The sequence below is a fragment of the Fusarium coffeatum genome, assembly GCF_003316985.1.
Source record: "Fusarium coffeatum strain FIESC_28 chromosome Unknown BRIP53273_contig_351, whole genome shotgun sequence".
Lineage (NCBI taxonomy): Eukaryota > Fungi > Ascomycota > Sordariomycetes > Hypocreales > Nectriaceae > Fusarium > Fusarium coffeatum.
This window is the reverse complement of record NW_022158140.1, coordinates 1-14,010: the sequence shown is the minus strand read 5'-3', so window position 1 is coordinate 14,010 and position 14,010 is coordinate 1. Positions and strand designations below refer to the sequence as shown.

The window sequence follows — 14,010 nt, the reverse complement described above, 5'->3', positions numbered from 1 at the left end:
GCCCACACATTTTAGCCCAAAATGATGTCCGGAGAAGCTTGGTTGTTCCTGTTGTCGGTGCTTATCAACGCCGTCAACCTCTTCCTACAGGTCTTCTTCACTATTATGTACAGTGATTTGGAATGGTATGCTTGCCCCGGCCCTGTTCTACGTTGCTTCGGGTGTCAAACTTTGCGCCTCGGAAGCGCGTGGTTGAAATGCCACCTGGGATGAAAGCTAATCGTCTATTTACAGTGACTACATTAACCCCATTGACCTCTGCAACCGACTCAACACCTACATCATCCCCGAGGCTGCTGTGCACGGTTTCTTGACCTTCCTCTTCCTCATCAACGGATACTGGGTGCCTCTTATTCTCAACTTGCCACTACTTGGCTGGAACGTCAAGAAGTAAGTTACCCGAGCTTGAAGACCGGGACAAGAATTAACCAGGAATAGGATTGTTGACAACACTCACCTCCTCGATGCGACTGAGATCTTCCGCAAGCTCAATGTCCACAAGAAGGTATGAATCAGAAATCTAGTCTTGTAGATACACTATTAACTTGGGGTAGGAATCTTTCTTCAAGCTGGGTTTCCACTTGATCATGTTCTTCTTCTACCTCTACAGCATGATCGTTGCTCTTATCCGAGACGAGTCCTCTTAAATGGCTGCGGTTGTGAACGAGCAGCGATCCGAATATCACCGACGTTAGGAGACACCTACGTGAGATAGAACAGATTGCAGTATTCATCCAGCTGTTTGAACTCGGCTGACACCCAGGGCCGGGTCGATCAGCTACGCGACGAGAAGATATGAACCTGCCACGGCAGCACATAACGAGTGGAAGATGGTATAGATTGATGATGGGCTTTAAAGAGGCGGGCTTGGCGTATATATCCTGGTATCATGCCAGCTGGCGCTCTGGTTGATTACTTCATGAAGGCGGTGCGTGGCATGTTATGCTGGGAATGAGGCATCGTAACCCGGTGATCTCATGCATCGTCCCCCGGCATACAGCCAGTATAATTGATTAATGACCGAATAAAACATCCAGATTTTGTACTACAAACTCGCCGTGCAGGCGGTGTGCAATCGCTTGAGAAGTCATGATATGAAACTGAAATATTCGACATCTGAAGGTCCTCGTCAGAAGAATTAGCCGTTGGAAGCACGAGACGAAATAAGATGGCCACCTTGTGCTAACTTAGACCAACACTTAGGCTACTTTCGTCTAACAGCCTCGGTATTAAAGACCTATCAATGATTGTCTAGCATCCTCGGTGGTTTTAAGGTTGACCTCTCCAGACAGGTCAAAGTTCGGGCTTATCGCAAGAGAAATCACCCACAGCAACTAAACTCCAACTCTCGCCAACACAGTTGTGAGTAACTCGTATAAAGGCTGGTGTGCCCAGACTATAAAAGCTATAACCTCGGAGGGCAATTCTTCTCTTACCCAGTACTCTTAAACCTGCGAGGTCGCTCATGCGTGATGCGATCATAGTCACGTGACCTTGAAATAATTTGGCGACGTTGAGTCTGTCGCGCCTCGATGAAGCTCTAGCTCCGCATTGCGCATTCATCAAAAACACACCAAAACTCTTTCCATCATGGCAGACTTTGGGGAGTACCCGCCGAACATGGCGCCCCAGGACGCGCTCATTGTCCGAGAACAAGCTGAGCCTGACCATGCCGTGGTGCCTTACACAGCTGAAGACTTGTCGCGTCCAAAGGCTGGCCCATTGAACCCTTTCAAGGACGAGAGCAGCGTTTTGAAGCGTAAGAGCGTCCCGACCGGACACGCCGAGGAGACTTACTTGAGCGAACACACATTCCGAAGCAAACACCGCGCTATCGAGCGACGAGGAGGCCCTGAGCGAGAGTACCAGACGACCGCAGAAACAAAGGCAGAGGCCGCGAGGATACGGGCTGGACGTGAAAACAAGGGCAGCGCAACTATTGTGGAAGGTCCTGGCTCCTATGTTGGACCCTGGGCTCGATATAAGAAGCCCGAGTACGAGATTGTGGCGGAAGATGAGGAGCTAGCGAGCGATGAAGAATATGAGATTGTGGAAGAGGAGGAAGAGGTCGTCGAGAGTGGAACAGTCGTCAAGGCACCGACAAAGGCGCTCGAGCAACGAAAGGAGGCCGAGACAATGGGAGAAGAGAGAACCGAATTCCACGGGTCCGCCGAAACCGATTACCAGGGAAGGACTTATATGCACGTTCCTCAGGATCTCAATATCGACCTTCGGAAAGAAGTTGGCAGTATCACCAACTACATTCCCAAAAAGCAGTGCGGCTCCTGGAAGCACTCCAAGGCAGCGATTACTGCATTGCGTTTCTTCCCTACCTCAGGTCACTTGCTTCTTTCAGCAAGTGCCGATTCAACTGTCAAGATCTTCGATGTTTATCACGACCGAGAGTTACTGCGATCGTATCACGGCCATTCCAAAGCTCTGTCGGATATCTGCTTCAACACATCAGGCACTCAATTCTTGTCTTCCTCATACGATCGCATGATTAAGCTTTGGGATACAGAGACAGGTATCTGTGTCAACAAATTCACAACCGGCAAAACTCCTCACGTCATCAAGTTCAACCCCGACCCTGAGCATTCGAACGAGTTCCTTGCTGGTATGTCGGACAAGAAGATTGTCCAGTTCGATATCCGAACCAAGGAAGTTGTACAAGAGTACGACCACCACTTGGCGGCTATCAACACCATCACCTTTGTCGATGACAACCGACGCTTTATGACAACTTCCGACGACAAGTCTCTCCGAGCTTGGGATTACAACATTCCCGTCCCAATTAAGTACATCGCTGAGCCAGACATGTACCCTATGACACGCGCAGCGCCTCACCCAAGCGGCAAATACGTGGCATACCAAAGTTCCGACAACCAGATCCTGGTGTATGGCGCAAACGACAAATTCCGACAGAACAGAAAGAAGAGCTACCGAGGCCACAACAACGCTGGTCTAGGCATCGACCTCGACTGCAGTCCCGACGGCCAGTTCCTCGCTTCAGGTGACTCTGGCGGTTACGTGTGCTTCTGGGACTGGAAGACGTGCAAGATGTACCACAAGCTGAAGGCTGGCAACCAGGCCATCACCAGCGTCAAATGGCATCCTCAAGAGACAAGCAAGGTAGTGACGGCGGGTATGGATGGCGAGATTCGATACTGGGATTAGAAGATATTGGGATTAATGGGCGTGGGTTGCATGGCATGGCGTTTGGGATGTTAGATGAAATAAATAAAATAATATGCTAACATGTTACTTGGTACATGGTATCTTTTATGTGAGACTGTTTTTATACTGCCTATGCCGACGACATACACAATCGGCATGCTGATATCACTCCACGAAAGCCTCTGGTCCTCGGCGACCAGGTCCTCGTTCTCATGAGACTATGTCTTGTCTCCATCTTGCCATCTATCAGATACGGTCTTGGTGGATTACGAATTTGACCACCAATAGGTGGCAACCTACCATTCACCGTTCTTTTCCACGGATTGTAGAATACTTCGAGGCTAAATAATGCGTCGCAAAGAATATCTGCATGTCACGACCGACAGAGATCCAAAGGCTTTGCCCATTCAAGTCTTTAAAACCTATCAATACCGTCCTATGTCTTAACGATTCCTTCTTGTACTTCACAATTTTGCACTGAAGTTCCAAGTTGTAAATCATTCTTCAAATTGAGGGATGGTGTCTCGAATCGTACATTTCTAGCTTGGAAGAATCCGCCGTAATGGCGACAGATTACACATTTGATGCAGCAGACCTACTGGTTCATAAGTGTTAGAAATTAAACCTCCTCCTTCTTTTTATGTTCAGTGTTTCTTTGCTGAAGGGCCTACAAATCTTGAGTGTACTGGTAGTGGTTGATGCCCTCGCTTCACTACCCTGGAGAGTTTGAACAAGTGGACATCTTGGACAGGCGTCGACGATCTGAATGGCATGGGCTTCTTTGGTATCAATGAATTGATACCAAACTGCCAGACCACTGGTGTATTCTCTGTCTATTCCTGTAAAGGGATATCATTTAGATCATGGACGAGCTCTGGGCATCCCAATAGATGACTGTTCGAGGTTGAACCACGTCGAAAGGACAAAACTGGTTGAGAGAATTATTTCAACAAATAATATGAGCATGGTGAAAAACATGTTAAAGTATGATGATAAGTCTAAGAGTTCCCAGAAGTACTCATTGTCTTAGGAAAGTCCGGGACACCAGCACACCAAAGGCTGGCGGATACTTGTTCATAGGGAAAGTGACCACACTTGATAACACTTCATTCTGAGTTAGCATCTTGTATCAAATTCAATGTCGCTATATCGTGGTATTATGGAGAGAAGAGATACAGGGCGTCTCCGTACAGCATAATGGTAACTACAACTCGAGCCAGTGGTGAACTTGAGTTCTCCTTATGGATCCAACATGCACTGGACATGATTCGAAACAAGGGAATATGATAGACTGATCACAGTAGAGCTCACTCATGCCAACTATAGTGCAACGCATTATAACTACAGTAACAGTGCCGTAGTCTTGCAGGTGCAGTACAGTAGCCTAGTAAGGATCCAGCTGCAAGACGACATGCAGGTTTCCTGAAAGAGTTAACTCAGGTCCTACATACTACATATGCATGCTTAAGCTATGGGATATGATCGACGTCAACCATACTCAACCCCGCCTTGTGTTTTCAAGGGCCTTGACCTTCCAGCTTCAAAGAGGATGGATCTTGAGTGCTTGAGCCCCAGACTCAATGGCCAAGAAGGGATTGTTTTGCGTGAACGCTTCGACGAGCTGACGGCAAGATCTTGGCATTGACTATGACCCTGTCGTACGTACGTGCCACTCTCATGCTTAACCTGTTGAGAAGTTAAGATTCGTTGCACATTGCAGCCCTTCGGGTTGACTTTGCAGTAGGGGCTGTACAATGACGCAGAACATAGCACCTGCAGTATGTACAGTACATGCCTATAGTAGTACCGAGATACTATCTGATAAGCATGGCATGGAGCGTTTCGATGAAGTATCTACTTAAATATATTTGGCGAGCTTAGGTGGATAAGGAAGTTAGCAGCATTGACCGGTGAGATAATGCTGTATCTAATAAATGAGTAAACTCCACCAGTACTAGAATATCTTCCCGACAAAAACAGCTTCTATCTCGGTAGATCATACGAGAAACAGCCTTTTCAATAAGGGGACACGGATAATTCAGCTTCGCAAGAGTGTTTACTATCCAGTTGGATCGGGGCAAAACTAGAAACAATCTGATGATACTTAAGATACTATACATCAACGCCTTCTACCAAACCTGTAAACGTTACGCATGATTATGATTGCTTCGCTTGCCTTCGTCACCTGCATCGCTGTGCAAAAAAGCCTGAATGTAGCTTTTCGCCAACAACAGTCAACAGCATAATGGTAATAAAAACACAACAGAATTACGAGATATGCCTCAGACACACAGGCATAATCCCCAGTCCAGCATCTCCCCTTTTAAAAGTTGCCTTTTCTCCCAGTCTTGTTACTTCGTATATCGCTTCCACCGCAAATACAGCTTGTGCCCACCTCGGTAGGAAGGCATTTAGGCGCTGTCAATCCATTGGTAAACAGTGACAAGGGTGGTGTATACCATCGCGATGAATCCAACCACCATAACGACGATGTCGATGATCTTGGCCCTGGTGGTTTGAGCTGCCCCGTAATAATGCAGCAACGCAGGGTAGATGTATACCAGAGGAACGCAAGCAAAGCTGCCGATCAATGCCACAAACTTGTCCAGATCACTTGCACCGAGAATGCTGATGCCTACGCACACGCCCGCAATAAAGGTTCTCAAAGCGTTCTTCTTCCACTTGATCGCGCTGCTCTTCTTTCCAGTTGCTCGCTCTCCGAAGATTGATGTCTCGATGATACGGGCAGCTGGGAACAGCTGGACGGGATCTCCAGCAAGGACTGCCAGGGAATAGAGAAACTGAACAGCGTTGACAAGAGGCGAGTCCTGAGGAAAGTTGGAGATAACCTGGATCTTGGTGTCCTCACCGAACGTCGCGTAACAGAGCGCTCCCACTGATGTGAAAATGATGGTAATGATGAACATAACCAGGTAGAGAAGGCCTGGAAAGTGCTCAGGCTTCTTCATACTTGACTGAATGGGCAAGATGAGTCCGATGCCTTCAAAAGTGAAGATGCCTGATCCAACAGTCAAAGTGAAATCTCTGGGGTTAAACAGCTTCACAGTCGAGTCCATGCCGTGCTGGGAGAGTGCTGCGATGTCATAATACCAGATATAGACAATGCCAATGAGAATAAAAACATCAGCGAGGAGAGCGGCGGGCCCGAGCTTGGAGATATTTCGGATCAGGGCAAGAGGAACAAGGGCGACCAACTGGAGAGCGATCAGACTGGGCACATTGAACATCAGCTCGCGGTGGTTGGCGGTCACGGCATCGAGGAAGGCATATAGGTTCTCTGCCGTGAAGATGAGACCGGCACAGACGAATCCAAGCTGGGAGATTGCAATTGATGCAAGAACCAGACTTCTGAACCGGGGACCAATGATTGCTTCACCGAGCTCTCCGTAACCGCCTCCGTAGATTTGACGGCAGTCCAATAGAAGTCTGAAACATCCGCAATTGACCAAGGAAAGCACAATCAATGTGATCGAGGAGAACAGAATTCCACCATTGCGAAAGGCCTTGGGCAGGAACATGATCCCGGTTCCAATAAAGGCTTTGATCAGAGTGAAGAAAGTCTTTGTAGTTGTAGCATCGCCCGTCTTTCGCAGTCTCTTAGAGCTTCGTCTTCGTCCAAGTAGAGGTCGCAACTCAGGTGGCTGCTCAACGTCGCCGTCCTCCCGATCGTCAATGGCAGACTCGTCCTCACTGTCGGCATCTTCGAGATCTTCACCGGCAAAGCTTCCGTACAGGTCAAGGAAATCGACAAAGTTCTTGGCCACAATTGTATAGCCGCTCATGCGTCTTTGTCGGGCACGTCGCTGAATGTGATATCGTCGAAAACCTCCCGGCTCACGCTGCTCGGAGTGACTCAGTTCGTCTTCGGCCGCAAGGCGAGGAGTGGAATGATGAGAGAAAGTAGCGGCGCGACGGAGGGAATTGGCGCGGGCCTTGATCTTGAACATGTCGCGGTGCATGTCACCACCTTGTAGAAGGAGCGAAGACTCGACAGCGTCTTGGGAGTCATCGTTGACATTTGTAGCTGAGGCGGAAGCTGATGCCGACGCTGAAGGGTCGGCAGGCCCAAATGCAACATCAGGCTCGGCCGAGTATCCATCTGGAAGATGTCTGTCAAGGATGGCAGCTTTTCTCTTGCTCGTCTCGCTGCCCAGACTGCTGGGAGTCCCGTCGAAATTGGCAAATTCGGCCATTGCTGGGGGAGGGGGTTCACAGAAGAGTTTGACGGTGACGTAGTGTGCAGTTCAGTAGTGGCGGTGGAATGGAAATGAAGCTCAATGAAATAGTACAGTTGATGGAAGTTTAAACAATGCTTAGAATCACAAGTTGGTAGTGGGTTGTCATAAGCTGTGTTAGCCGTCACTGCAAGCGTCAACTACCGTCTAGCGACAGCAGGAAAAAGAGCAACAGAGGATTTAAAAGAAAAGAAAAGAAAACATCCAAGGCCTGCGAACGGCAAGTCCTAAGCTTGGTCTGGTCTGGGTCTCTCTTGTTGTACTGTACAAGCCCGGGTCGGTGAATGTCTCTCCCGGTCAAGTAAGCTAACGCTTTGAGGTTTGGGACAGTGGAGACCAGAGCCCACGTGCAGCATCTCAAGACCTATAGAAGGTACTCGATACCTCATAAGTCTCAACAATGGGCGGTTAAGACTGGATATAAGAGGGTCAACAAGGTACCCACTACTGACTGACCAGCTCACTCTGGGTTCGGTAACGGTACAGCGTCAGTCAATGAACTGTGCAGGACAAGACTGATGTGATGCAACCAGATGAACACCACAACCAGCATTCACCCTTCCCCATTTGATCAAATCGAAACTTCTAGAGAAACAAACAGAGCCGTAGATCAAATGATACCGCTGCGACCTTCCATTTTCGCTTAAAGAGTACCAGATGTATGCTGACTCTGACGTACTCGCCCGCTCGCAATAGCAGTAAGAGCAGCATCTTTACAGTATTAATTGAAAATCAGGTGGACGAATAAACTACGTCGCGCATTCGTGCAACAGTTTAATGTGTAACAATCCAATAGACAATAAGTTCTGGTCAACATGAATGTTCCTCTTTGTTTAATCGGAGAGTCAACATCTTTCCCCACTCTTCATGATGGAGTGATCAAACGATTAACCGGAGAAAAGCCGCTTGAGTTGGGCAAATTTTCTCCTCAGGCACGCGGCGAGAAACTAAACCCAATACGTTTGACGCGCCTGTCCTTTCGCAGCCATCACCATCAGAAAGCTCACTCATCTCATCAACCTCACTCATCCCACTTAATCTCATCACACCAATCAAGATGAGCTTCGCACCAATCAACCCTCGCCCTATGCTCGAGAACCTCGTCAGCAAGCAGGTTCTTGTTCGCCTAAAATGGGGTGAGGTCGAGTACAAGGGAACTCTAGTCTCCATCGACAGCTACATGAACATTCAGCTTTCTGGCACCGAGGAATACATCGCCGATAAGCCCACTGGCTCCTTGGGACAAGTATTGATCCGGTATGAACCTCCCATCAAGCACATAATGCAAGCAAAGATATTTGATACTAACTGCGCTGCCTTGATAGATGCAATAACGTACTGTGGGTGCGCGCAGCTGATGGAGGAAGCGACGCGGATGCTGCCATGACTGGTTAATCTGCTAGGACGGCTATGGATGAGAAAATCTGATCTGAAGGATAGAGAGGGGGATACGGCGCTCTCAAATTACGCAGACTTACTCTGGTCTGAGTCCCGACACTGACCTGACGCGACACCGCTTTTTTCGACCACCACCAAAACTACGCCTGAGGCTGATTTGATTTCATGTACTCACGCACATACGCACGCTTCGCTGCGACACCGCACTTGTCGACTCTGTTCAAAATTTAGATATGAATTCCAGGTGGATGGCCCAAGCAGCCAAATAGAAAGGCAGGACTGCTGGGTTTTAATTCTTATTTCAATGTCTGGATCGCATCAACTTGCCCTCACCGCCGCCCTCGCCCTCGTGTTGTTGTTTTTGGTTGAGAGCCTAGGTCTGCCTCACATTGGATATTCGCGCATATTGAGTCTTGAGGGCTAACAATGATAAGGCCTTGAACCATATCAGTGGTAAAACTCAAAACTGCAAAACCCGAGTGATTACAAGTCCAGGTGCCATCTGGGGTGGTGATTCGACCTGGGAAATTGACTGCTGCGTCGATAACGGGCTTCTGTGAAATGGGAATACTTCCTCATTCGAGACTCCCCGACTGTATCAGTCAACAGTGTGTGTGGCTCTTACGGACCAGGGTTTGTGAAGAACAGGCTGCAATTTCCAGTGCCGATAGTGATACGAACATACCCTGCGGGCAGATCTCAGTATTTTGATAACGTCACAGGAGTCGGCTTAACTGGCTGCCGGGTCGAGACAAATTCAGAATATACTATGGGCATTCAGACTATTAGGTATTGGACGTCGTAATGGCTCCTCAACACCCATGGAACGACAGTCCGATGCAGGGAGAGGTCATCAGATGATGCTTTATGTACAAGGGAACCTATCTCTGATGCTATTATCGACCAAGAAAATTTCATAGTACAGGACGTGGATATCAACGGTCGCCGGAGCCACATTGCTTATCAATAACCTTGCTTAAAAGCAAATATCAGCGCGGGAGCAGCTTTAACAACGAACCCTGTTGAGCAAGAGATGTCTTTCACCATGTATTGGTTATCGAGTCCTGTCCTACAGATTTCAACGTAAACCGCAGGTAGGCCCCATTGTCAATCCTGAGCCTGGATCTTGTGTATATCATACCAATTTGATTTTCTGTCTAAACACTCGCCAATTCCCCTTTGACGATCTCATATGGGATCTAGTGTGATGACAGCGCACTTCTTGCGATAGGTTCCTCGTGTTGTCGCTGATGACGGCGAATTAGCGTGCCGCACTTTTGAATTTCTCAGACACGACATCCACGTAGTCCATTGACATTGGGGCCGGTGCTTCAACACGAGCAATTCATACCACCATCGTGCATATGGATGCTGACGGTACTCAGGTAGTTTAATGAATCTATTTGAACTTGTCAGGAATAGCCAACTTGAATTTAAAAGGGATCAGAAGATAGAGCGAAGCGTTAAAACGTACTCGATAAAACCTGCAACATCGTCTGTTCCTTGTGGGAAGTCCTCTTTGCTTCCCGTCCAGAAATCGCCTCCACGTGGCAAGCGTATATCGACGAATTGTTTTAATAACCACAGTGCATCATCGTGACCCAGTGGCTGGTTCACCTCAGGACGTTTAGTCGGAGGCCTTGACCCTTGCTTCCCATTCGGAGATAGACATAATTCCACAGGATATCTCGACTCTTCAGAGGCAAATACCGAAGATGATAACGAGAAAGGTGAGGATACAGGCTCACCCCTGACGGCTTTCCAGAGCGACAGAAAATCTTGACCGTTTTGATGATTACCCATGACTGACAATGGCAGGGTACACATTGAATTGTGTACGGGAACCTTAAGCGTAAAGCCAGCTGCTGTTCGCAGATCTATACCCAATTCTGTGAAATGGATGGTACGTGTATCGTCTCTCTCAAGTGGCGCAATAGAGGGGCCTAGTTTAAAATCCCCAGAAAGAATGGACCCATCTTTGGCTTTGTACTTGAGTCGAAGTCGCCCGCGTTGAGAAACCTCAACATCGTGGCCGTCTATGGATTGTAGACCAAGAACTGGAGATTTGCCTATTTTGCCCCTTGTTTGACTAGCGAGCCAATGTGATTGCTGGACCATGAACTTCTGGGAGGCTGCTTGCAGCATCTCTTCCAAGGTTGTTCCAAAGGCTCGATCACCTGTGCTATTTTCAAAAAAAGCTGCGATGAACTTTTGGCGTTCAGGTTGAGGATGATCAGGGCCTCTGACTTCCATTGAAGCAGCAATCCAGGTGTTTTCTTTTAAGCCCTGGAGAAACTCTACCCATTCCATTTTCCCAGCAGCCCAGCCACACAAACTGGCAACTCCATCCGAGAACAATGCCTCGGCCTGTTGTCGTCTATCAGGGGAATTAGGCGGACCACAAGTCTGCCCACAGCGCTCAAGGGCCAGCTTGTATCGGTAGAGAGGGTGTGTACTGTGGGAAACTGTTGTAAACAACGAGGAAACAACGTGTGCTTGATCTTGGTTCTGCTTAGAAGAGGTATTGCCTCCCATCGCAAGAGCTTCCGAGCAATATGAGAGGGGGCTGGGTGCTGTCCAGTTTCGCTGGAGAAGGCCGTCAGGTAATCTCTGGATATAGCTGTTGATTACAGCATTTTGAAAGGACTTGACGCATTTGGATAGTTCGGAATAGAAAAGATTCCTGTCATGCTCCCATTCAAAAGGAGGAGTGGCATACAAAGGAACCTCGACAACAATCAAACCTCCAGTGTAACGGTGAACACTTGATGCGACGACAAACAGATGTTTGTATTTGCTCACCCTGTCCCTCCACTGAGGGAGAGACTCGTGATTTTTGATAAAGTCATGGACCTTTCTCCACCTCTCCAACGTGCTGTCTGTAGGTCCCCAGTTGTTAGATTTTAGCTTGGCCCTTGAGTTGTCCTGGTGATCTTCTTCAAATGTTGCTCGGGGTCTCTTCCTTGATTCCATCACTACAGCCGTCAAATTCGGCGGGTGGACATCCTCTAAAGAAATCACCTTGTGTGATAGATACAGATCAAGCACCAGCCTCCTATCTTCTGAGATCGAGAATGTGGTTGGGATCTGTGTTTCTGACACAATAAGCCCCGTTTCGGAGCTCAGCTTTCTGGAAGCCATGATCGCCGAAGTGTTCAGTTTCGTTGCGGCAACAAATTGGTCCTTTGCTCTTCTCAAGACTTTGAAGTATTCTACTCGTTCGAGTTTTCTCCCCGTTTCGAGACTGAGTTCGGCAAGTAGGGTTTCTCTTGAGCTGAATAAGCTCTCAGAACATGACAATAGATGAATTGCGGTGTCCAAATAGACGCAGGTGGCCACCCAAGGGTACCAAAACAATTTATCAAGGCTCGCCGTCGTTGGGTGGCGGACGTAGTTGCCAGGGTGTAGGTGCGGGATGACGACCATTGGGCATTGAATGCCTGGGACCTCCAGTACTTGAGGTATTCCAACTTCTTCGATGAGACTGTGTCTGAGTCAGAGACTGAAATACAGTAAGGGTCTTGAACATACGAGTCAGGTGGTGAGAGTCGACGAGAGGGTTGGCACAGCCAAGCGTAAACATGCTTCCCAAAAGTGACAACAACAAGTGGTTGAATCGTCTCTAGCCAAGAGTCGAACAAGAGCTAAATTCTAATCAGTGAAAATGTTCAAACTATAGTTCAAGATACTGACTCTTGATCGCCTTTTCTGGTCAGAGTTCAGATTTGGCCAGTTCAAGAGCTGATTAAAGCTGACTAGATTCTCAAAGGGTTTGATAGAATTATCGTATCCATCCGTCTCGAGTGAAGCCATATATGTAAGTATGCTCCGCAGGAAGCCGCTTGAAGCCCGCATGCCGTCCAGAATATGAGAGCCGTCTTTGATACTTTCGAGGGGTGGTTCCAGGCCACAGATGGCGAGGGGTGACAAGCCATCAACTCCCACTCTGGCAACGGCCTGATTAGCCGTGCTGATGATGTATTCGCGTCTCAAATCTTCTTTGACCACATCTTCGTACGTCCAGACATTTTCCCGAACGTAGCTCTACCAGTCGTTGAAAAGATCTTGGGTACGAACGGCCATGGCTTGTGGCGGAGGAGTACAGTGCTCAGTAACATTGTCCAAAAGACGCGTCTTGCAGTCTATGAAGACTTTCCTTTCTTCAAAACCAGGAGATAGCATTCTATGCTTCCCCCCTCGTTGCCGATTGAGAAGCGTTGGAAATCCAAAGAATGAAATCATACAACGCTCGACATGATCTGTAGCAGCAATGTAAAAGCGTTTGGAGAATACAGACCAGTTCTCCGTCATGACATTAAAATCATGAATATGGCTTCCGTGTATAACATACACCTTGTGAAGCTCATAGACTTGTGGAAATAGATGACTCAAGAGAGACAAAAACGTTCCGAAGAATGATTGCGGACGCTCCGTTTGCCTTTGTGCTCGTATGAAGGGATTTCTGGGTGCAGAGGTGGTCCCTACGTATCGAACGGTAACAGTTGTCGTGGGTTTACAAGACCCGAGTGTTAAGGTCCACAAGTCCACCATGTCGCCGTAGCCGCTTTTGCGAAGCTCGTCGACTATCTTGGAAAGCTGACTGGCTTGCATGGGCCAAGACCGGAGATAGCAGACAGATCCAGAGTCGAGCTTGGGAGATGATTTTGTTGAAAGTTCGATCGGTATCATTCTCGCAACTTGTTCATCGGTAATTAGTATTGGGTGATGAAGCCACTCGTGAAGAGGAATTCTTGTTCCGTCGATATCTTGGCCAGGAATTATATTCTGTGTAATGCTTTCCGACATATCATCCGCCATGTAGAGGCGGGAACGTAAGGCTTGCCGGGAGACATATTGGGTCTCCAAAGGAGGAAGAGTCTGGCTCCTCTGTCGAGGGAGGAACCTTTCTGGTGGCAATGTTGTCCCCTTGGAGAAACTTGCAGCCCTGCGTCTCGGGATCATCGACTGACTTGTGACGATACGCCCTGGTGGATTTCGGTCATGAAGATCTTGATCTTTGGATCGCATACTTGCTGGATCACGATGGTGACGAAGTAATGCGTTAAGGAATGAAAAATAAAAGAAGAAAAAGAAGGGGGGGAATTGCTTTTTAGTTTTTTTAAAAAAAAAGAAAAAAAAAAAAAAGAGTACCCAACTCAGACATGTTTTCTTCTACTTC

The 14,010-nt window shown here is 48.0% G+C and overlaps 5 protein-coding genes across 5 annotated transcripts; 3 read left to right on the top strand and 2 right to left on the bottom strand.

Moving 5' to 3' along the window:
- Positions 1-21: 21 nt before the first annotated feature.
- FIESC28_10975 (uncharacterized protein) lies at positions 22-647 on the top strand (the record flags this gene model as incomplete). Its single annotated transcript, XM_031165105.1, has 4 exons — positions 22-125; positions 235-390; positions 439-505; positions 555-647. The coding sequence occupies 4 exons, from the start codon at positions 22-24 to the stop codon at positions 645-647; spliced, it is 420 nt and encodes a 139-aa protein (XP_031010835.1).
- A 943-nt stretch (positions 648-1,590) lies between these two features.
- FIESC28_10974 (uncharacterized protein) lies at positions 1,591-3,177 on the top strand (the record flags this gene model as incomplete). The annotated part of the gene is made up of 1 exon (XM_031165104.1): positions 1,591-3,177. One exon carries the CDS (start codon positions 1,591-1,593, stop codon positions 3,175-3,177), a length of 1,587 nt encoding a protein of 528 aa, XP_031010834.1.
- Positions 3,178-5,588: 2,411 nt separating this feature from the next.
- FIESC28_10973 (uncharacterized protein) lies at positions 5,589-7,391 on the bottom strand (the record flags this gene model as incomplete). Its single annotated transcript, XM_031165103.1, has 1 exon — positions 5,589-7,391. One exon carries the CDS (start codon positions 7,389-7,391, stop codon positions 5,589-5,591), a length of 1,803 nt encoding a protein of 600 aa, XP_031010833.1.
- A 1,099-nt stretch (positions 7,392-8,490) lies between these two features.
- FIESC28_10972 (uncharacterized protein) lies at positions 8,491-8,828 on the top strand (the record flags this gene model as incomplete). The annotated part of the gene is made up of 2 exons (XM_031165102.1): positions 8,491-8,690; positions 8,759-8,828. The coding sequence occupies 2 exons, from the start codon at positions 8,491-8,493 to the stop codon at positions 8,826-8,828; spliced, it is 270 nt and encodes an 89-aa protein (XP_031010832.1).
- Positions 8,829-10,274: 1,446 nt separating this feature from the next.
- Positions 10,275-13,859, bottom strand: FIESC28_10971 (uncharacterized protein; the record flags this gene model as incomplete). Its single annotated transcript, XM_031165101.1, has 4 exons — positions 10,275-12,315; positions 12,363-12,475; positions 12,525-12,875; positions 13,317-13,859. 4 exons carry the CDS (start codon positions 13,857-13,859, stop codon positions 10,275-10,277), a joined length of 3,048 nt encoding a protein of 1,015 aa, XP_031010831.1.
- Between the last annotated feature and the right edge of the window lie 151 nt (positions 13,860-14,010).